General features: G+C 37.4%; 1 protein-coding gene across 1 annotated transcript; it reads left to right on the top strand.

Annotated features, from left to right (window-relative positions):
* Positions 1-1,638: 1,638 nt before the first annotated feature.
* DCUN1D5 (defective in cullin neddylation 1 domain containing 5) lies at positions 1,639-22,740 on the top strand. The gene is made up of 8 exons (XM_034409233.3): positions 1,639-2,231; positions 7,684-7,775; positions 9,936-10,006; positions 11,236-11,327; positions 14,830-14,938; positions 15,018-15,122; positions 15,486-15,588; positions 20,666-22,740. The coding sequence occupies exons 1-8, from the start codon at positions 2,155-2,157 to the stop codon at positions 20,719-20,721; spliced, it is 705 nt and encodes a 234-aa protein (XP_034265124.1). The 5' UTR covers positions 1,639-2,154; the 3' UTR covers positions 20,722-22,740.
* The last annotated feature ends 309 nt before the right edge of the window (positions 22,741-23,049 follow it).

Genomic DNA, 23,049 nt, shown 5'->3' with positions numbered 1-23,049 from the left:
CATAAAGAAATTTTGATATTCTTCTTTACTGGAAAAACTGATAAAAGCATGGCTTGATTTTGTTCAGCATTGTTCAGGCTTTCAAACACTGATGTCAGCCTTTCAAGGTAGGCCAAGTCAGGAAAGACTGCACTGCAGGGATTCCAAGAACGCTACATACTTTATTGTTGTAGAATAAAGTAACAAAATACTGAAAACCTACGTTTTTATCTGCCCATCTAATATTGTGGTAAACAAAATCATTTTGTTTTCTCAAGGTTGCTTCAATCTCAACTGTGTATAATCTTTTCTGCAAAAATCTCCTTAACAATTCTTTCATATCTTTCTCAATGGCCTCTTTAAATTCCTTTACACTTAAAATATAACTTTTATTTATTTTGTCTCAAGGTCATTTTGACTCCTGGCAACTAAATAAAGTCCCTGCAGTTTTTTAGGCAATATTTTCAGAAATTATTTTACCCTTGCCCTCTTTCTAGGGCTGAGTGAAAATAACTTGCCCAACAATATATATTTAAACATACAATAAATTAAGCATTTACTAAAATTCTGGGCATGTAACTCTGGGTGGCATACCAATCAAGACGTTTTATGGCTGTATGCCATATTAAAAGCAACAATACTATCAATGAGATTCAACTTCATCACCATCATATGATTTGCAAAGTTTGACTCCAACTATTTAAATCGTAAGTTAGGAATTTTTGCAAGCTCAGCAAACTATGATTTAATTAGAAATAAACCAGGCAAGCTAACCATGGCTGGGCATGAGATGAAAGCCCAACCAGTAGCTGGAAATACAGGTAGTCCTCAACATAGGGCCACAAATGAGCCCAAAACATGTTACTGAGTTTTGCCCCAATTTATGACTTTTCTTGCCACATTTGTTAAGTGAATCAAGGCAGTTAAATTAGCAACATGGTTGTTAAGTGAACCTGGTTTCCCCATTGACTTCGCTTCTCAGAAGGTCACAAAAGGGGATCCCACGACCCCGGGGACAAGTCACATGACCGTGGGATGCTGCAACCGTTGGAAGAGTGAAAAAATGGTCCTAAAGCAAGGGTGAAATCCAGCAGGTTCTGACAGGTTCTAAAAAACCGGCAGCGGAAATTTTGAGTAGTTTGGAGAACCAGCAAATACCACCTCTCGCTGGCCCCAGAGTGGGGTGGGAATGGAGATTTTGCAGTATCCTTCCCCTGGAGTGGAGTGGGAATGGAGATTTTGCAATATCCTTCCTCTGCCACGCCCACCAAGCCACACCCTCCAAGCCACACCCTGCCCACCAAGCCACGCCCACAGAACCGGCAGTAAAAAAAATTGAATTTCACCACTGTCCTAAAGTCCCTTTTTTTTTTCCCCAGTGCCCATGTAACTTTGAAGAGTCATTAATGGAACATTAACGTTGTAAATCGAGGACTAATGTAGTTCCCTTTGACTTCTGAAAAGGCATTCTGCTGAGTTAGGCAGGATGATGCCCGATCACGCACGTCTGGGGAAAGCCCTGATGAATAGGCTCGCAAGTCGCCCCGGGGAGAAATTGACGCCTATCCCGCTCCCCCCTCCCTCCCTCTCGACCCACGTCACAACCTCTTTTCTAGTGACGCGCGCGCAAACGCTCCCGAAAGGGCGGGGCTAATAAACGCGTCGGCGCCGTCCCCGTCTCTTAGCTCCGCCCTGGAGGAGGCGGGGCGAGCGGGTGCCAGTCGAGGGGGCCGGCGGCGGCGGAGGCGCGTCGCTGTCACTTCCTGCTCCCGCCTCTTCGGGTCAGGGCGGCGCAACGCGCTCGCGACTCCTCTGCGCCTTGCCGGCTTTTCCTCGCCGCCGCGGCTGCTTCTACCTCAGCGCCGAACGGTCCGTCCCACCACCACACACACACACACACTCACACTCACACTCACACACCGCGCTTGCCCTGGCGGCAGCCCAGCGGTAGCGGCCGAGCGAGGAAAGGAAAGGGGCCGGAGAACGAAGCGGGCGCGGCGGCAGCAGCAGCAGCAGCCAGAGCCGCCGCTTCTTCGCGACAGCCGAGGACGGAAGAGGCGGCGGCGGCGGCGGCGGTCGCTCTCATCACCCGGGAAGAGGGTGGGAGGGGGGGCACGCTGGAGGGCCTGGCTCCCCTCGTCTATTGCTCGCTCCGCTCTACGGTGAACAGAGGAGATGCCCGTGAAAAAAAAGCGCAAATCTTCCGGGCAGGCGGGCGACGAGTCGGGCCTCAAGAAATGTAAAATCAGCAGGTATCTGCCGGCCGGATAGGCCTACCATCTCTGGGGCCGCCCAAGCGGGTCAATGGGGTGGGGGGGGTGTTTGGGGTCTCCTTTATGGGGGAAGCGGCCTGAGGGAACCCCCCCCCTGAGGGAGGCGGTGTCGACGACGAGCGCCTTCTTTTTTTGGTCTCGGAAGCGGCCCCTCTGATTTGAGGAGGGGGGGGGGCTTCTTCCGTCCCCACCCCTGCAATTGCTGGTCACCTTTTTCTGACACAGGTAAGGGAGGATAGAGATGTCAGGTATGGCCATCAGCCCCCCTCCCTCCCCCCCACTATACACACACCATTGAATCTGCCTTTAAGCTAATTGCTGCCTCCATCCATCCATGGTCTTTTTTTCTCTCCTATTAGGAACTGTGTTTTTTCATACTTCCTTGACCCAAATTGCACATTTCTTAGGGTGACCTTTTCCCACCCCACCCCCCCCCCCTCTTTCTTACTGCTCTTGCCTGAAGGGTCTGGTAGGTTCACTGATGATTCTGTAGTAACTTTCTCCTAAATGCTGCCTTCCAAGTGTGATGGATGAAATTTACCCGTTAGCAAGAATCCAATGCCTTGCTGGCTGGGGTTGTATGGGAGCTGAACTTGTGAACATCCTTGGGAGCACCAGGTAGGGGAAAGCTGCTCTGCATAATGACTAATGTTTCAAGAGGCCTTCCTCAGCTCTAGTCTGCTTGGTCTGCACTAGTGATTTTAAAATCCTTGAATGGTTTGTAATGAGGAATATTAAAGTCATCTCCCCCAACCAGGACCCTACGGTGGCATCTACAACAAAGCACATGGTGTTAAGGTAACAGCATGTGTTATTGTATGAAGGATGAAATGGCATCCAGTCAAGTATATAAATTATGTAATTTGCTTGCTGACATCATGTTGCATGTGTTATTTGGTTCTCCCCTGCTTATCCTTCTCCAGGTGCCTATGGCAGGATGAAATAGAATATGTTGCCTTATGATGATGGGAGTTGCAGCCCAACATGTTTGTAAGGAAGCTGATTAGAAAATAGTGTAATTTCAGCTTCAGATGATTTCATTTATACATAAACATCTCTGTGTGTGTGTGTGTGTATATACATATACATACATATACACACACAGACACACACACTTATACATACAGATATGTATGTGTACACACACTGTGTGTGTGTGTGTGTGTGTATGTAAGTGTGTAAAAACATTACAATATAATAAATTTATATGCCACCCACTCTGAAAAGTGAATGTGTATGTGTGCATATTCTAATGTTTGCTAGCTGGTTGGAGAAGCAAGTTGGCATATAAACTGAATGAAGGCCAGACAGATTTCACTATCTCTCAACTCGAAATTTTCTGTCTTGATAAGAACAGACCTTCCATGATTTAATATTAGGCACTGTGATGTGCCTCCCAGCACTTTGGAATTCTTTGCCCAGTCCCCAGGTTTATGAAGTACCTTCCCCTACATAAAATTGTTAATGCAATTATATTCCACTAGGGTTTTTTTAAAAAAACTTAGTTGCTTAGGGACATCCATCTTGAGGCAGGTTGATTAATCTTATGTGCTTTTTTATGTTTTTACTCTGTTGCAGAGAGGCAGCTTGGTGTAGTGGTTAAGGCATCAAGGTAGAAACTGGGAGACCTAGAGTTCTAGTTCTGCCTTGGGCACAAATCCAGCTGGGTGATCTTTCTTTCAGCTCTAGGAAGAAGGCAAACCACTTTTGGAAAAACCTTGCCAGGAAAACTTCAGGGAATTGTCCAGCCAGTCTGAGAATCTGACATGATTGTACAGAAAAAGTTAACGACCATTTACCCCTATTATTCTGTACCCATTATTTTTTAAATACAAGTCAATTGTAATGAAAGTGCTCAAAGAATTACATTCCATCAAATGTATAAAAATTCTTACAGACTTCATCTTTTTAACACTGTTAGAGACAAATTATATAAAAAAGATAGCTAAAGTATAGATTTTGACATAACATCTTGATTTACACTAGAAAGGAATACATTGATACACCTTTGGTAGTTTCTCTGCTTATATATTGTGTGGTAATGAATCAGTGTTTTATTTAAAAATATAATTTATTGCATATATTTGCAGAAATGTTTGCCAGTTGATTGATAATTAATGTAAAAGTTGAATTCTGTTCAGAACCACAAACATTGGCCCCAAAGTCTAACCACAGCTTTTTCAGTCTACTATAAAAAGGCAAGGTAACTACACTGTTCTCTCCCTTTGCACTCATAAAACTGCTACTTATTTAGGAGTGCAAATACTGTTAAATTCAGTGTGACAGGCTTCTAAATATACATGGATAGAATTGTGCTGTTAGAATCTCAAACATGTTCTACCTGTTCCTTGAATACCAACTAAACTATTATGTGGACCATAGCTCTAGAATTGCAGAGTTAAAACTTGCTGCAATCAATAGTGAAAGTGTATATATTGGACTAAAGATATTAGCTATTGAACGAACATCATATATAATAGTGTGACAGATGTTTCAGATCAAAATCTAATGGAAAAGGATGCCTTGAAATAGTAACACCTGAGATTGCAGATGCAGCCATGACGTTCTCCACATTAAATTGCACTTCATTTTAAAGTACTGTTACTTAGATTTCTTGAAAAAGGGATGAAATGAAACCACAATTAGTGGAGTGCTTTAAAGTAAAAGAAAATAGCTCTCTGCGACTTGCTAAAAATTCATTATAGAAAGCATTATAGAAAGAAAAATAGCACAGGTTATTTCAGGTAGCTAGATGTTCTTTAAGAAATGAAAGATGTTTGTGCTTTTTTTTTTGGGAAATGTTCATCAAAAGATTAGCTAGGAAAGAATATGTAGAAGAGAAGAGAACAAGAAGCAACATTTCCCAGGTTTCTGTATAATAAATGATGTGTTTTATCATTTATTATAGCAGCCATTTTGTAAGTAACAACATACTGTGGATACTACAGTATAAATGAATATATATATGAGCTACAATTGCCAGACTTTTCAATGGTAAAAACACTTGCACTCAGTTTTGTATTACAAGCATAGTAAAAACTGAATCACTCAAGGGCAGGTAAAATGAATTAAATGCATTCAATTACCTTTCTAATTGCTTGCCTTTACAGCTGCTAAGTGTCATATATAAGACAGCATTTAGTCTCTACTTTGTGTAGGAATACAGATTAAAGAGTCCTGACAGATTTCTCCTCAGGTTGAACACATCTAATGAAACTTCACTAGTCAATTCACTCTACTTCTTTTACTGCAGGATGGTTTCTTTAATTGGAATCTGCTTCCTATTACTTAAGATCCTTATTGTGGTATTGCATTCTGCGACAGTAAAGAACAAATTGCATCACCCTGTTATTTTTCTGAGAGGTGGAAGTGCCCATTTTTCTCAGTTTTTCATAGGATTTAGCACATAGTTTCTTAGTAATTGTCTTTTAGCCTTTCTTTGAACCAATTCCAATTTGCCTGAAGGCTTCTGAGGCTCAAAACATAATAGATCAAATGTTTAGTTGTTTCCCAACTGTGACAGTTCAGTACAGTACAATTTTGGCTTATATTTTTAGTTCTGGGTATGAATGTTGAATGTCATCTAGAACAGGCTTTCAGTTATAGTAAACATTACTTTCTGCAGACAGGCACATATTATTACATGGCCTTTAAAATATGACTCATCTATCACAAGGAATATGTTGTCAAGTTGAAATTTTAAGACCTCTTGAATTTGATAGAATTTACTTTTATACTAATATATTTAGAAATGGAATAATTATCAAAACATTTTATTATGGGCATGATTTCATGAGATGTCAGGCCTAACATCTTGCAATGTCATCTGGGATTCCTTCAAGCCTCTAACTCTAACTGGTTCCTCTATGGGATGAGCTCATGTGCCTGCAAATTAGATCAGTGCTCTTCCTGCCTGATATATGTGTCCAGAAAAGGAATTAAAATATTGATGCAGAAGGTGAGTGACCCCTTGAGGAAGGAGATTATACCAGCCTTGAAAAAGGTGATGGTATAACTTTTCTCAAGCCATCATTCACTTGGTTGACCTAAATAATTACTGGCAGATACCCTTTTTAATAAGGTGGATGAGATGGTTGGACTTCAGTATACAGGTTCCTGGATGAAATTAATTGTCTGGATTTTTTCCATTTGGGTTCATACTTGGGGATCAGAGGGAAACTGCATCAGCTACTCTTATAGATGACTTGTTAAATTTCTCAGCATTCAATACCATCATCTGGTATAATTTTGGACCACCGGTATGCCTTGGGGATCAAACTTTAGTCCTATAGTGGTTTTGCTCATTCCTGAATGTGTTTCCAATCAGTTTTGATAGAGTATACAAGCCCTTGAGCTTCCAATGGGAGCTGCTCAAAGATTCAGCCCCATTGCCCATTTTATTTAATATCTAAACCAACCCACTAGAGAGATTATTCATCATTTTGCAGTTACATTTCATAACATGCTGCTGATATCTAGCTTTAGATCTTTATCCTGGAGGCTCTAAGGGACTAAATGAGGTAGTAGATTTGGAGTTAACTGCAGCAAGACAGGGCTTTTGTTGGTATAGAAACTTTGAATCCATGAACTTTTCCCTGTATTCTAATACAATTGATTTTTCCTGAAGTAGTTATGTAGTGTGAGGTTTTCTTGGACCCATGGTTCCTTGTGGAGCAGGAGATAGCAGTTGTGACCTAAAATCCTTTTAGAATCTTTGTTTGGTATTCCAGTTTCATCCTTGCGTGGTCCAGAGGTGCCAAGGCTGATTTATATCTTTGTCATCTCTCAGTTAAACTACTGCAATTTACTCCGCACAGGAATCACTCAGAGTTGCAACTGTGTCATAGAATGCAGCCATTTACCTACAGATTAGCAGAATCATGATTGTATTGCAGGAGTTGTGTTGCTGGTAGGTTTCTTGGCCCAGTTCACATTGCTGGTAGATATCTGAATAAGCCTATATGGCTTGGTTTAGGCCACTGTTACCTTTAGGATTATCTACTTCAAGTGGAATCCACTTGTTCCATGCAAAAGTTATTGAAACTTTTGTTAAAAGAGTTTTGTGAGGGGCCTTTATTTCTGAATTATAAATGTATATTATAATGCCAAGATGTTTTAATTAAAATCACTAAAATTAATGATTAAAAAAACTTATTGACAGAATAAAACAACTAAATCTTGGTCTGCTGCATAGCTTGTTAATTCTTTAAACTTTAGAATGGGTTGTGAGAATATCCAGAAAAGGGAAAAAAGACACCACTTTTGTACTTCGAAAGAAAGAATAGTTTGCTCCCTAGAAAATATGTAAAAAGTAGTAAATTAAAGCTGCAAATTTAAGTATTTTCTACATGTTATCTATTAATAAGCCATAATTGGGGATTTTTTGAAGTAATAGCAAATTTACCAACATCTTTTTAAATATGTATTTAAGTTATTGCAGATCACCAGCTTCCAATAAAGTGATAAGTGGTGAGGAGCATTTTTCAAGCAAGAAGTGCCTGGCTTGGTTTTATGAATATGCAGGTATGAAACTAATGCATGGTTAATGCAATTACTTTGTAATACTAGAACTGTGCTCTGCATATATCCTCTTTAATGTGAAATTAACCATTTGTTTAAAAATATTTGAATATAACATGGGAACCACACTACCGGTAGTCCTCGACTTACAACCACAATTGAGCCCAAAATTTTTGTTGCTAAGTGAAACATTTGTTAAGTGAATTTTGTCTCATTTTATGATCTTTCATGCCTTAGTTGTTAAGTTAGTAACATGGTTGTTAAGTGAATCTGGCTTTCCCATTGACTTTGCTTGTAAGAAGGTCACAAAAGATGATCACATGACCCCAGGACACTGCAGCTATCATAACTGTGAATTAGTTGCCGAGCATCTGAATTCAGATCACGTGAGTATGGGGATACTCCAACAGTTGTGTTGAACACAGTCATAAATCACTTTTTTCAGTGCTGTTGTAACCTTGAACGGTCACTAAATGAACTGTTGTAAATCGAGGAGTACCTGTATTTTAAAAGAAAGTGTTCTTGGGTTAGAGGGATGAACATACACAGGAGTTTCTCAGATGTGAATTTCTGTTGTTCACATATTGAGCTATGTTGTAATTTTTTAATCTGTTTGAATATCTATTCTGATTTGTTTGGCTCTAGGTAGATGAATGGTATAAATCTATCCATGGAAGTTTACAAACTAAGGTTTATGGCTTAACAAAATATATGATCCACACTAATGGTTGCTTATTCAACAAACCTCATTTAAGCAAACTAGTTTAGTACATAGAGCATCCTGATCAGTCCAAGTATGCCTACCAGCTAAAAGAGAGGAATACTTTATTTTTATGAAGCCAAAATATGTTTCTTCCTTTTTTTGTGTTTTTCTTCATATAAATATAGATACAAAGCATTTCATCCTCTCAGAAAAGCAGGTTGGGTTGAGAAACAGTGACTGGTCAAAATTAAACCCATTAAGGTCCAATGTTATAAGATTATTTATTATTTATTTATTTATCCAGGACAACAGGAGTACAAATTCACACCAGGAAAACATTCTTTATGTCAGAAAATGTAATGCTGCAGAAATCTGGATTTGTTAGAGAAGAGCAAGATATATGCACTATGAACTGCAGTTTTTTTTAAAAAAAATATTTTGTTTGCAAATGAATGAGTTGTTGTTAGTTGCAAAGTTGTGTCCGACCCATCGCGACCTCATGGACAACTTTCCTCCAGGCCTTCCTGTCCTCTACCATCCCCCGGAGACTAAGCTCACGCCAACTGCTTCAGGGACTCCATCCAGCCACCTCATTCTCTGCCACCTCCTCCTTCTTTTGCCCTCAATCGTTCGCAGCATTAGGCTCTTCTCCAGTGAGTCTTTTCTTCTCATTAGGTGGCCAAAGTATTTGAGTTTCATCTTCAGGATCTGGCCTTCTAAAGAGCAGTCAGGGTTGATCTCCTCTAGGATTGACTGGTTTGATCGCCTTGCAGTCCAAAGGGACTCGCAGGAGTCTTCTCCAGCACCATAGTTCAAAGGCCTCAATTTTTTGACGCTCACCCTTCCTTATGGTTCAACTTCCACAACCATACATTGCAACTGGGAACACCATAGCCTTGACTATATGCACTTTTGTTTGCAGGGTGATGTCTCTGCTTTTTAGTATGCTGTCTAATGAATGAGTATGTGTTACATAAACAGATATACTGCAAAAACCCTTTAGATTTTTTTCCCATCTTTCTATATTCATAAAAAAATTGCTAATCTGATGCTGAAATCCTAAAGTGATTATTATTATTATTATTATTATTATTTATTGAATTATCAGTCTTTCTTTATAACTGTATGAACATCGTATGTCTCCTATTATATAGTAGTGATGGGCAAATTTAGATTCTGCTTCAAATTCAGATATATACGTATGAACATATTTTATGTGTTATTTTGTAATGCAAATTAACCATTCAAAACTGGAACTGTACATTGGATGGCAGTAACTGATCTCGGTGAAACATCTGGAATATGGTGTAATTAGGAAACTGTATGCAACACTGAAATGACTCACAAGTACAGTCTGCTACTTATCTCTGTTTTTTCCTATCCTACTCCAGCTTTGGCTATGATAGGCCATTGAGTGATACAAATTTATATAGCATGATATATCTTTTTTTCCTTTGAAGGTGATGATGAAATTGTAGGACCTGAAGGAATGGAAAAATTCTGTGAAGATATTGGTGTTGAACCTGAAAACGTAAGCCACAAAATGGCTAATATCAGTTTTTTAAGTATTGTCCATTCTGTGGTTATATTGTGTTTTTCTGCTCTTTCTTAATTTTATTCTCACAAATTTCTGGTCTTTCTTAATTTTATTGTCACAATTATGAACTTTTAAAAATTGGGTTGTTTTTTTTAATATTTCAGTTTTACAACTGGAATCCTATAATTTCTTTATATATTTGGGCATGGGCAGATCTTAAAGTGCTGAAACTTCCTTGCATTACTTCCTATATAATACCCCTATGTTTTTATATTTTCTTCCAAAGTCAAAAATATGCAAAGGTATACCTTTTCTTGGGATTCTGCTATAGTGACCAGCTGCATGAACTTAGAAAAAGACGCAGGTATTTTAAAGAGTTGCAGCTATGTAAATGCCACTGCCTACTCCAAAGTACATTTTTGATCATTTTAATATTGCATGGTTAAGTGGAGGCTTTCCTAAGATTATAGGAAAATATCTTTAACAGCTCTCCAAACACCAGATAAAAATCATCTGCACACCATCGGGGAACAAAAAAAAAACGTTGGCCACCCAAAACCTCCTATCGATTGGTATCAATCAAAAGTATTTGTAGTATTTTATTTGCTTTGATGAATTGTTTCGATGGCTCCAAAAGGACAGTGGCTAATGCATCTCTGGTGCATTTCTGGGGGTATGACGTTCTAAAACAGATACTTCAAAAAGGTAGGATCAGGTACTTCCTGCAGTGGTGGCTTTCCTACAACAAGCAATTAGGGAGAACATTTTAATGCTATGGAGGGCAGAGCAGGAAAGGTTTTGGTACAATTTCTTATAGAGGCATCAGATGAGGCTATTCTCTTGCATTTTTGAGGCCTTGAAGACCTGTCTCTTGCCCAGCCTTTTGCTTAAGATAGGTTTAGTCCCCTTCAAGAAGTGGGTGTGCGTTTGCTGCTGCCTGATTTTGCCAACTCCTACTTTTGTTGTATTTTTATTGTTTTATACTTTTATATATTTTTTGTGAACCATCCACAGTCGTTGGGAGCCAGGCGATTAACACTTAAATAGAAATGGAAATTTAGTTGTCAGCAAGGTCCTGAGAGTTGTAGTCCCAACACATTTGAAAAGAGTAGAGATTTGGACTGATGAACAACTTTTGCAGCCAGCCACTGTTTAAAAAAACGTTTTTGTAAATTTGATTTTCCCCCCTCTGAGCCCACTTTTATTCCTTTATTCTTTTACAGATTATTATGCTAGTTTTAGCCTGGAAACTAGAGGCTGAAAGCATGGGATTTTTTACAAAAGAAGAGTGGCTAAAGGGGATGACCTCATTACAGTAAGAACTTCTATTTTAAGTTCTCCTTGATATGTCAAAATATTTGGATACATATACACATTTTCATTTAATGCTGCAGATATGAAGAGCCTGGTGGTTCAGCAGACTGATAGCATTGTGATTAACACCAGCTGTCTGCAATTACTGTAAATTCAAATCTTACCAGGCTCAAGGTTGACTCAGCCTTCCATCCTTTCTAAGGTAGGTAAATTGAGGACCCAGTTTGTGGGGGCAATAAGCTGACTTTGTATAAATATACAAAAGTATGAAGGCTATTGCTTAACGCATTGTAAGCCGCCCTGAGTCTCCGGAGAAGGGCGGCATATAAATCAAATTAAAAAAAAAAAACTTTGCTTGTATGTTACATCTTTCAATTTAATCTGAAGATTAAAGTTTGTGATGGCTCATGTTCTTGAGCTGTGCAGTGTTTCAGATTTGAGCATAGAAAGATGCTTCAGAGTGTCTGTAGAGGTGCTCATGCAGTACCTTTGTGCAACTCCTTTGAGCAGGTAATTATACTATCCCCAGAGAACGTAGTTTATTTAAAGACATAGGTAAAGATTATGTGAGCCTCTTTGTGTACTCCAAAGAACATTTTATGCTCGAATCTGCATAGCCCAATCAGATGTTTCCCTGTGGTCAAAATCAATTTACTTCTGCTGAATTCTTAAAACAATTCAAATGTGTTTGTGTGAATGTTTAGCTTTTCTGTCACTGTATACTACTAAAATTCTCCCGTCTGTAACCTGAGTGAAAAAGTACATCATAGGGCAATAATATTTGAACCAAGATACTTCAAACGGGCTAATTCACAGAAGGCATCCAAAATCCTGGACCTATGACTCCTGTGGGATTGAAATTTGGAAAATTTGTGGTCACTTCAATGCTGCCACGCTGCTACCCAGAAATTCAATAGACTGGTCCTAGGCCAGAACTCTGGAAGCCAGGGAGACAGGTAAGCCCTCTTGCACCATTCTCTGCGAGAGGGCCATCAACCACAGTAAACTGGCAAGCAGTCAGACGTCACTCATGCTTCCACTACTTTTTTTTGTCCTTGATCATTCTGTTTCTCTGTTTAGGTAAAGAAATAGCTCTGAAGTGATGAGCCAGTGGGTCATGTTGATAACGTTTGTCACATTTAGGATGGGGTAATGCATCAATTGTAGCCTTCCTTGATCTCTCTGGGCAATACAATGACCATGATATCCTTCTGGACCAGTTTAGTGGGAGGGACAGACACTGTTTTATAGTGATTCTCTTTCCTTTAAATCCAGTTTTAATATTATAGTGGGAGAATATTCTGGTTCTGAGGCCCTACTTTGTGACGTACCTTTCCCCTTTCCTTTTGAACATCTATATGGAGCTGCTGGGAAAGGTCATCCATCAGCATGGAGTGCAATATTATCAGTATGAGCCATGGTGGTGCAGTGGTTAGAGTGCAGTACTGCAGGCTACTTCTGCTGCCTGCTGGCTGCCTGCAATTTGGCAGTTCAAATCTCGCCAGGCTCAAGGTTGACTCAGCCTTCCATCCTTCTGAGGTGGGTAAAATGAGGACCCAAATTGTTGAGTGCAATATTATGCTGACTCTGTAAACCACTTAGAGAGGGCTATAAAGCATTGTAAAGTGGTGTATAAGTCTTAAGTGCTATTACTAGTATACTCAGTTATATATTTCTGCCCCTGGCTATCCAAGTGAAGCTCTCTCGGTTCTATCCCAGTGTCTGAAGGCTCTGGGTATCTGGATAGGGTTCAACCTGAGGCCAGATTTGTTATTGAGACTTCCCCCCTGCTTGGCTGGATGTCTTCCAACCGAAAAGGAAAGAAGAGAAAGAAATAGAATAGAACGAAATTAACTTCAAAATTCTAAAACCATGTGGTGAGCTATGAATAAATATATCATATCTAAACAATAGTGGCCAAAATTGTGGAAACCTTTTGGGAAAAGTGTATTTTTGAGGTTTGATGGCTAATAACACCACTTTTTTTTTTTTTTTTTTTGAGTTTCAAAATAATCCTATTCCACTGCTGGAATGGCCTGGGAATAGCCCAGACCTTAACCCAATTGAAAATCTATGGAGCCAATTAAAGAAACTTGCCAGTCAGAAGCAACCCAGCAATAAAACCCAGTTAATAGAAGCAATCATTCAATCTTGGTTTCACATTATAACGGATGCAGAACTAAAAGACTTGGTTCACTCCATGGGAAGACATTGTAAGGCTGTAATTCATGCTAAAGGTTGCCCAACTATTAAATGAAATGGTCATAATTTTTGTATATCTCGTTTTTTCTATGATGATAATTTTTCTATATCTCATTTTTCCTACGTGTTTCACTTTTTTCTTTATATAGCGACTGCTATTCTAATAGCAAATCCTTCATAAAAGTTATTGCATTACATTCTTGATTAAATTATCTTTCTATTGATATATAATTTTATGGTACTACTCCAAAAAAAAGTGGTGTTATTAGCTAGTTTTAGAAAATACACTTTTCCCAAAAGGTTTCCACAATTTTGGCCACTACTGTAAAGGCGAATGTTTGTAGCAGGGTTGAAATGAGGGGTCCTTAGTGCTCTCTGAGCTTGTTTGTTTCCTTGCAGACGTTTCATTATCCTAATTATCATCAGTTGAAGCAAGAACATCTTTTATTGTTGGTGTTATAGTTAACTTATGGTACTGAAGGCTGCAGGGTAGAATCCATTAGCCATTTCTGGCTAAATATTGGGATCATGGAGCTCTTGTACTTGTTAGAGTGTTCTAAATAGAGCAGCTTCCCAAGGTTATTCTCAGGGTATCCATTTATACAATGAAAGCATTTGAATTTTTGAAACAACTTTAATTTTTTTAATTGAAAAAAAATTGTTTTTTAATTTTTAATTGTGTTACCCCCCTCCCCCCATGTCTTGTATGTAACCTTCAGATCTACTCTAAAAGCTACCATTAAATTGCAAATTTTAATGAACAGAAAGGTAGAATGATTACATACATGGGGAAATGCTCCATTTTCTGTATTTGATTAATTAATATTCCCCTGAACTTGAAAAAAGGCAGAAAGCAGGGCCTGAATACTAAAGCCTTCTCATACACTAAAGCAAAAGGGTCTGTTGCGGCAGAAATTTAGAAAATGAAGAATATCACAGACTGCCATTAAACATAAATTTATTAAATTTAAAAAAACCTTAGCCCTAACACAGCCACACATCTAATACAGTATATATCCAGATCATAATTAAATCGAGATTTCACTCCATTTTCATTTTGTCTTTTGAGAAGTGCTCAAAATTCAGAAGTAATATGTTGAAATGTACTAAACAATAAAGAATTTTTGATTTGATGTACAAGCAAAGATAAGATTTGGGACATTGTAGGCTGTAGAAAATGACTTGGGGAGACACCAGCTTGAGATCCCTGGAGTCTAATAACCTATATATTCAATCATACCTACATACCTTTCCTTTCCCCAAATATTTGACATATAACTATTTTACTTTTTAAATTTAAGATGTGACGGTACAGAAAAGGTGCAAAGTAAATTTGATTTTTTGCGATCCCAACTGAATGACATTTCAACATTTAAGAATATCTACAGATATGCATTTGACTTTGCAAGGGTAAGTGAATCATCCAAGAAAATAATTTTAATTGTGCATTTATACATTTTCTAAATTGCACTTTTTTGAACCTGTATAGGATAAAGATCAGCGAAGTCTTGATATTGACACAGCGAAATCTATGTTAGCACTACTTCTTGGAAGGACATGGCCACTGTTTTCAGTGTTTTACCAATACTTGGAGGTAGGAATGCATTAGGAAAAAAATCAAACTGTTGATATTTTAGACCACCGTCACACATTTTATGCTGTGCTCTGCAAATTTTTATGATTTTTTATTTTCATGATTTCAGATTTCAAATACACATTTTGTATTTCAGAACAAATCTAGGCATTTTAGTACATTATTCTCTACCAAATATCTATTTCAAAATAAAATCAATGATAATTGGCAATTTAAAATAGAAATCTATTTTAAATAGATTTAGATTAAATTCACATGGGAGCTTACTTTTTCTTCAAGCATTTCTTGATATGCTATAACCTTTTTTCTTTTAAAAGTATATAATTCTTGTAATGTATGATAACATTTCTTATTTTTCTGCAGCAGTCAAAATACAAAGTAATTAACAAAGATCAGTGGTACAATGTGTTAGAATTCAGTAGAACTGTCCATGCGGATCTTAGCAACTACGATGAAGATGGGGCATGTGAGTATTCTATATTCATTATTTTTTGAGGGTTTCAGTTGCAAGTTTCAGTTTTCATTAGTGTTCAAAAGAAATTGAAACAGTAACATTCATATGAAAACAAAAAAACATGAATAGGAGGTTTGGGTAAAATTATAGAGGTTTGTGTGACATACGTTTTATGTCAAGTTTGGAACAAAACACCCCTGCTTGTAATGTTACACCAAAAGACTTTGCTGTAGCATGTTAGTGGAAACAAAAGTTGCTGCAGCTTGATTGTTCAGTGTACCTTTGGAAAAACAACTCTAAAATTTTACTGTTTTTTTTATTTTCTTTTTTTTAAAAGAAGCCATTGTCTTGGTCAGTGTTGTAAGCACTACTGGGTTTGTTTGCGTTCTCGTTTTTTTACCATTCTTGCCAAATTCAACTCTATAGAGGCACTGGACTTGTCTTTCCTGGTATTTTTGCTGGCACTTGGAATGGTTTCAGGCTGCAGAAAATAAGATGGTTACTGAAGCTTAGATGAGTTGCATTTGATTAATGACTTTATGATAATGTGAAAACATGCATGCACAAAGTATAACTTGCACACACATTTTAAGAAGTCAACCAGTTCCAATATTTTACTAAAAACATAACCATCTTGCCAACATTAGTGACATTTCTGTTTCACTGAAACTAGCATTGACACATACAGTTATATATCTACAAAATGAAACACAGTACAACACAGAAGGAAGCCACCAACCATAGCAAATTTTAAAAAGTAAGGGTGGTAATGCAGGTGTAAGGCTTTTGTTTAGCTTTGTGATTTACTGCTTTTGTCTTCTCAATATTTAAAACTTCTTTCCCTTAACAGGTGTAGTATAAGCCATTAAATTGTACTGCTTAGACTGGACAAAATATGATATATAGCAGCCTTGTCACAAGCCTCCAAATAACAACTAAATTGCAGTACTCAGAACAGTCAGAACGCAAAGTGATGCCTCCCCAGAGATCCAAGTTTTATTTCATTCTTGGAATACTCATAATGATTGAGCTTGGAACTCAACATTTTTTCAGATTAATACAATATTCTTCGATATTATTTAGATCCTCTAGCGGGATACAATGTTGAGATATATAAAAATAATAGCATCTGACTCAGTTAATGTTGTTAGACAAAAATGTTTCATATATGCTGATCAGCATGTTTTGATGTATGGGTATATATTTTATTTTTACCTATACAAGAGCCATGGTGGCGCAGTGGTTAAAATGCAGTACTGCAGGCTACTTCAGCTGCAAGCAGTTCAGCAGTTCAATTCTGACTGGCTCAAGGTTGACTCAGCCTTCCATCCTTCCGAGGTGGGTAAAATGAGGACCCAGATTGTTGGAGGCAATATGCTGATTCTGTAAACCACTTAAAGAGGGCTGTAAAGCCCTGTGAAGTGGTATAGAAATCTTAAGTACTATTGCTTTTTATAATGAAAGATATTCTTAAACTTCTTCAGTTTTCTACAATAGGGAGAATATAGTTGTGCAGGATGCCTTAAGAATAAATTTAATCTGAATTAACATCTCATTTTAATCTCCTTTTGGAGTTTTGTACTTATTGAACATACTCATTTCTGTGGTGCTTCAGGATATACAAAACTTTAAAAGTCTAGTTCAATTGAATTTTTTTTTTTTTTTTTTGTATCTATATGAATCAGTCAAAAAAACAATGGCATTCCCAACACGATATTGAGTAACTGTACTAGGATGGTGTATGAATTGAATGTTCTTGAATTATGGGACTTTGCTTGCCTGTGTTTCATGACTAGGTAATATTGTGATTTGATATGTTGGGCTGTTATTTGTTTTGCAGCATCACCTCTACCATTTCCTTTTCAAATACGTTTATATGATATTTAACAAGTCCTTGTTGCCTTCCATTCAGTTGATAAAATCTTTAAATTATACATATGCATTACTTTACCCATGTCTTGGTCTTCAATAGTTGCATGTGTATATTATTATTTATTATATTTCTATACAGTTGAATTTAATCAACTGACAATTTACAGTATAAATAAATCAAAATCACAATAAAATCCAGTCAATAAAACAAGAAGAAATAGTATTCATAGAATAAAAAAATAGTAGTGATAACCATGACAAGCAACCTAAGCTATATAGTAATAAATTACAATTAAAAGGTCCTGATTTAGTAACTTTCTGGAAAGATGTCAAAGTAGATGCCAGCTACGCTTTAGAGGTGGCCTAGAGCAACAGGCTTTCTGTCCTTTTAACTCATATGCATCAGGAACAGCAAGCATACTAAATAGAGTAAATACCGTGTTTCCCCAAAAATAAAACCCTGTCTTATATTTTTTTGAATCCTGAAATAAGCGCTTGGCCTTATTGCCATGCGCTCAAAAGCCCAATTGGGTTTATTATCAGGGGATGTCTTATTTTGGGGGAAACAAGGTAGTTTCATATTTGCTGATTGAGAATGTAATTGTGATGTACTTTTAACATTTTTGCCATATGCTAAATAAATAAATAAGCACGCGTGCTGATTAGATTACTTCCACCTAGAAGAAGTGATCCTGAAGATGCCTGGAAGATAAACTAGATGGGGCTTTTGCAGATTAAAGCAGCACTTCTAATTATACCCCAAACCTGAATTCCCATCTCCTTCCTTACCCTGGGCATGACTTCTACCTGAAAATTCAATAGTAGATGTTAAATCTGGAAGGACTTGCTCCTTTGGGGGGGAAGTTGTCTCGTTCGAAGTTAAAACTGGAGCAGTTTTACAATTTCTGGTCAGATAACAACTCCACCCTACTGGGTTCAAATTCACACCATTTCCCCTCCAGAGCCTCCAGACATGTCATCAAGATTTCTCTGATATCTGTAGTCTTACCCAGCATAGAGATGCGCAGCTGACTATCCTAGTGGACAAGTAGGGGATCTCTGTTAGCATTTTCCTACACATGTTAATGAAGAGGGGAGAGACAGCTGATTCCTAGAGAATGTCAGAACTGAGCCTTCCTCCCAGTTGGCACATCTATTTAAGAAGTAGAACCAGTGCAAATCAGTGCCCCTGACCCGCCAATCCTTGGAGAAAGCTGAAAAGGTATCATGGTTGACGATATTGAGTACCACTGATAAGACAAATAGAGCCTTTCATGCTCCTAGCCAAGTCCTGACAAAAAATAATAATACATTTTTAAAAAATCCACAGAGAAATCAATGCAGCTTCTATTCTGTGCCCAAACCTGAACTGAGTGAAAAGAATCTAGATACAGGTAATCTTCACATAAACTGCTTAGCAATCATTTGAAGTTACCATGGTCCTCCCCAGAACTACTTATAACCTGTTTTTGACGTTAAAATGGCCATTCACACACCTGGCCATGGTCACATGATTGCATTTTTGGCACTCCGCAATCAACTGTCTGTTTGCAGTGTCCTGAGACCATGATTTTTGCCTTTTTTTTTTTTTTTTTTTTTTTTGTGAGTTTCCAACATTTACTTCCAGCAAAAAAGCTGGCTATTGGTAAAAATGGGTTCACCCAACATCCTTAATGACTGTCGTATTTGCTTAACAGACCACACCATTCACTTAACAACTGCCACAAAAGTAATAAAATTTGGATGTCGTCTCATGGTGGCCTGCTTAAACAACCCCCACAACTTAGTCATAATGCTCGGCCCAGGTATAGTTGTAAATCAAGAACTACCTGTATTCCATTTCATTTACAGCATTTAATTAAAATCCTACCACCTTCTTAATAATCTATATTTTTTGTAGGTTTTGGTTGAAGTGGGTGGATAGAGCCAAATAATTGTAATTCTTTTCCTAAGGAAAAGCATAGAGTGAGAGAATAAATTTTTTCTCAAATTTCAGGTGAAATAAATCTTTTAACTGAAGAATATAGTATCAAAATGCTTGCTATTTTCTATCTTACCTTGGGTTTATTACAGGAATAAGTGGCACAAGAGTTTTCCATCAAAGAGGACATTCATTTTATAAATTTTATTGTAGAGTGTTCCTGTCTATCTGTAGGTCTTATTCTGCAAGCTGATTTACTGCAATTTTAGCATAAACTTTGTCTTCAGCCTTTTGTTTTCCTGATAAATCTTGTTGCAAGGTTGTTTTACAAAAAATATTATTACTTGTCACTACTTGTAGAGGGAGGGGGAAAGCCAGAAAGGTTAATAATCTCTGTTCACAGGAGGCCATGTCATCTTATAATCAAAATATATAGTTGCCACCAATTCTGAACATTTACTAATGGAAGATCCAATGCAAATTCATGGACAGGGCCCAATTCTGAAGTGGATAAATTGGGCTATGGTTCATTTTTAGCAGTAAAATTTGGGAAAAAGAAAGTTTATTGTGTTCCTATTTCTTCCTTAAATGGAAGTATTACTTTTTTATCTGCTTAAAATAAAAAAACCAAACATTTTTCCAATCCTAGTATTTTTTTAAAAAAAATACTCTGCTACCAGTAGCAATAGGCTGGCAGTATAGTTTATATTGGTACTATATATTGGTAAATAACATGAGGTAGAGTCGATAAAAGTTTGGTTAGTATTGTCATTAATGTCCATTTTTCATGCTTTCTCTATGGAGTAGTACACTGTGTAGAACATTGATTCAAGAATTCTTTCCCTGTGTTGCCTTCTGCTTCAGCTGTTTTTTTTTTAAATAAAACTAACATAGTTATATGTCAACATATTTTAAGCTAACATTGTATGGCTCTGCAAAAATACAAAGAATATGTCTTACCTGTGAGGGAAGAAAAGTTTAAATTGTATATTAAGACACATTTCCTCATTAGGCTTGCTTATAAATCACAAATCTGTTGTCAAAAAAATTCTTAATTTTCAGCATTAGATTTTTAAAAATGTCTTGCCTTAAGGTTGTAATGATAGTAGATTGCTTTCTTCTTTGTTTACAGAGCTCCTAGGTCTTAGAGTCAAAATGAAGTGGCATAAAAGAACCACAAATTAATTAAAAGAATGATTGATCATCCACTTTAGAATATGTTGTCTTTGCCACTGCCAGAAAGTCTGAATTTCCTCTGAAGTACTGCAGTTTATAATTGCCATTTCTCCCTCCCAGGGCCTGTTCTTCTTGATGAATTTGTGGAATGGCAAAAGGATCGCCAAGCATCATAGCAAGAGCAGTTGTGAAGAGAACGCTGGATCTTGCGATGCCCAATCTACAAACACTGATTCAAAACCAAGGATTGCGTTCACATCCTTATGAACTTTAGTCATTTTTTTTTTCCTTTTATTTTTAAAGGAAGCCTTGTTACACATGAAAAGGGCATTGAACCACACACTTCTGAGACTGAAAATTGGAGGTTTTTGTCTTAAGTTTCTATCATTTCAGAACAATAAAGATTCAGATTTGTAACAGTCTTAAAACATGAAGGATATGACTATGGGTCCTATACTCAAAACCAAAAAAAAAATGTTGAATGCATCAGAAATGTCCAATAGGAGTGACTGAATTCCAGATGTATGTTACAATTGTAGTAGAATAAGAATTTGGTAGATTGGTTCTTGTGGAATGAATGCCTTTAGGAAGGGTGATTAACCTTAAGCCTTGGCTGGTGCTTTGCAAACACCTCTATCACTTGTGCCATAACTGAACAGCTTTGTGGAGATAAAGCCTTTATTAATTTATCAGCAAATCCTACTACTTTTTAGTTTTGTTTTCTAGTAGAACATTCAGTGGCCTGTTTTTGTTTTCCTTAGAAGCACTAAGAAGATGCCTTTGACAACACAATTGTAAAACTTGAAACATCATTTGTATTTAATTACTATATATAGGTCTACATCTTAATAGGAAAATTAAGCTAGATCTTCTGATGTGCATTAAGCTGAGAATAAACTATTATGATTCTCCTCCCATCTCCAAATTTGGAGAATATACGTTTTTATTATCCTATTTTCAGGTATATGCATTCTAAAATTAGGAAGAGTTGCACCAACAACTGATTAACACCCAAGGAGTACTTAGATAAATACGATTAGCTAAATATAAATGTTTACAAGACTTAACTTCGTTTTGTGAAACAAATTATATGTAGGAGAGCCACTAGTAGGTAATTGGATGAATAGTCAGGAAAAATGTAAACCTCCTCCTATAGCAGAATTGTGAGATCACCTGTGTGACATGATACAGTCCTCCTAGCTTACCATACCAGGTAAAAACATGGTAGTATCTATCTCAGGATAATGAAAATGCATTGTGCACAGTATAATCAGATTCAGGTAGAACAAGATAATCTCTTGTCTGTATGGTGCATTCTAAGTATTTTCATTTATTTATTTTTTATTATTGGTCACTAACAGCCTTTAAGAATCTTTGTGGTGCTGGGAGATGTTAGACAGCAGGTGGAATTGTGTGTTAGCTGCAGAATTTCTATCCAAGCTGTCCAAGGGATGATATAACATCAGTGAGTTTGCTGTTCTTTGGCTGTCTGCAAAAGAAAAAAGCAATTTGAAGTTGCAGGAGGAAGTACATCAAATACCTCAGACCTGCTGATCTGACTCGGTTGCTTTTCTTAATAAGTATCCCATTATACTTCAGACATATTTTCTATAGCCCTATATGAACTTATCTGATCTATCGGGCTTTTTGGTGGATGTGCTGAAATCCACTTCTGATTGATGCCAAAAAAATTTTTAGGAAGTCATATTGTAGACTTAGGCATAGTTGTTGTGGGAGTCAGTTAAATTGAACTAGATGGTGTTTCCAGCTTCTTTATTTTCCAGGGTGCAGCATTTCTAACGGAAGGACATAACTGACCAACACAAAGTATTTCATGATTTCTAAGGGTTAGACACTAAATACGTTACAGGTGGACAGCAAAAAATAAATAAATTCAATGATCAGATGAGCACTGCAGAGACGAAGTTGGTTTTTAAATGCCTTAAGGCAGGTGAAGCGATTGATTGCCTGATATATTTAATATTCACAACCTGAATACTTGATATAAGCCTTACTGTGGAACAGCTATGGTTAGGATGAGTTATGTTAAACCAATCTTTTCAAAATGAACAAATATCTTGGGTGGGGGTTGCAGCCAGATTTTGCGCTGATATTGTTGTTTCCCCAAGTGAAATAGTGTTTGTTTTCATTCTCTGATGTAGATGGGGAATAAAAATTCAATCCAGAGATGCGCATTTGTGAGTGAATCATGTATTTATTACTCTTCCTCTCCCATTTTGCCATAAAGAGGTTGTATCAGTAGATCCCTACTCTAATTTGGGCATAGCCAGGTGGGTATACATTGAACCGATGTCAGAAAAATATGCATAGGAATGAAGATTTGCTTCTGGCATCCAGTTTCCCAAGCTGTGCTGTATTAAATCTCAGGTTTTCAAGTTGAAAGATGCAAATCGGGAAGATACAAACAATGTAAAGAGAACATCTTTTGAAAATCCAAATTATAAGCTCTGTAGGAACAAGGAAATCAATAAAGTAATCAATCC

Source organism: Pantherophis guttatus, chromosome 5, assembly GCF_059756535.1.
Source record: "Pantherophis guttatus breed Tessera chromosome 5, ASM5975653v1, whole genome shotgun sequence".
In the NCBI taxonomy this organism is placed as follows: Eukaryota; Metazoa; Chordata; class Lepidosauria; order Squamata; family Colubridae; genus Pantherophis; species Pantherophis guttatus.
This window is presented reverse-complemented; position numbering and strand designations above follow the sequence as displayed.

What these genes read in the sequence shown, in the direction of transcription:
- DCUN1D5 (XM_034409233.3), top strand. Translation starts at nt 2,155, where the DNA reads ATGCCCGTGAAAAAAAAGCGCAAATCTTCCGGGCAGGCGGGCGACGAG. An exon ending in AAGGGGATGACCTCATTACA is followed by an intron (nt 11,328 to 14,829) that starts GTAAGAACTTCT and finishes TTTAAATTTAAG; the next exon opens with ATGTGACGGTACAGAAAAGG. An exon ending in CTACGATGAAGATGGGGCAT is followed by an intron (nt 15,589 to 20,665) that starts GTGAGTATTCTA and finishes TCTCCCTCCCAG; the next exon opens with GGCCTGTTCTTCTTGATGAA.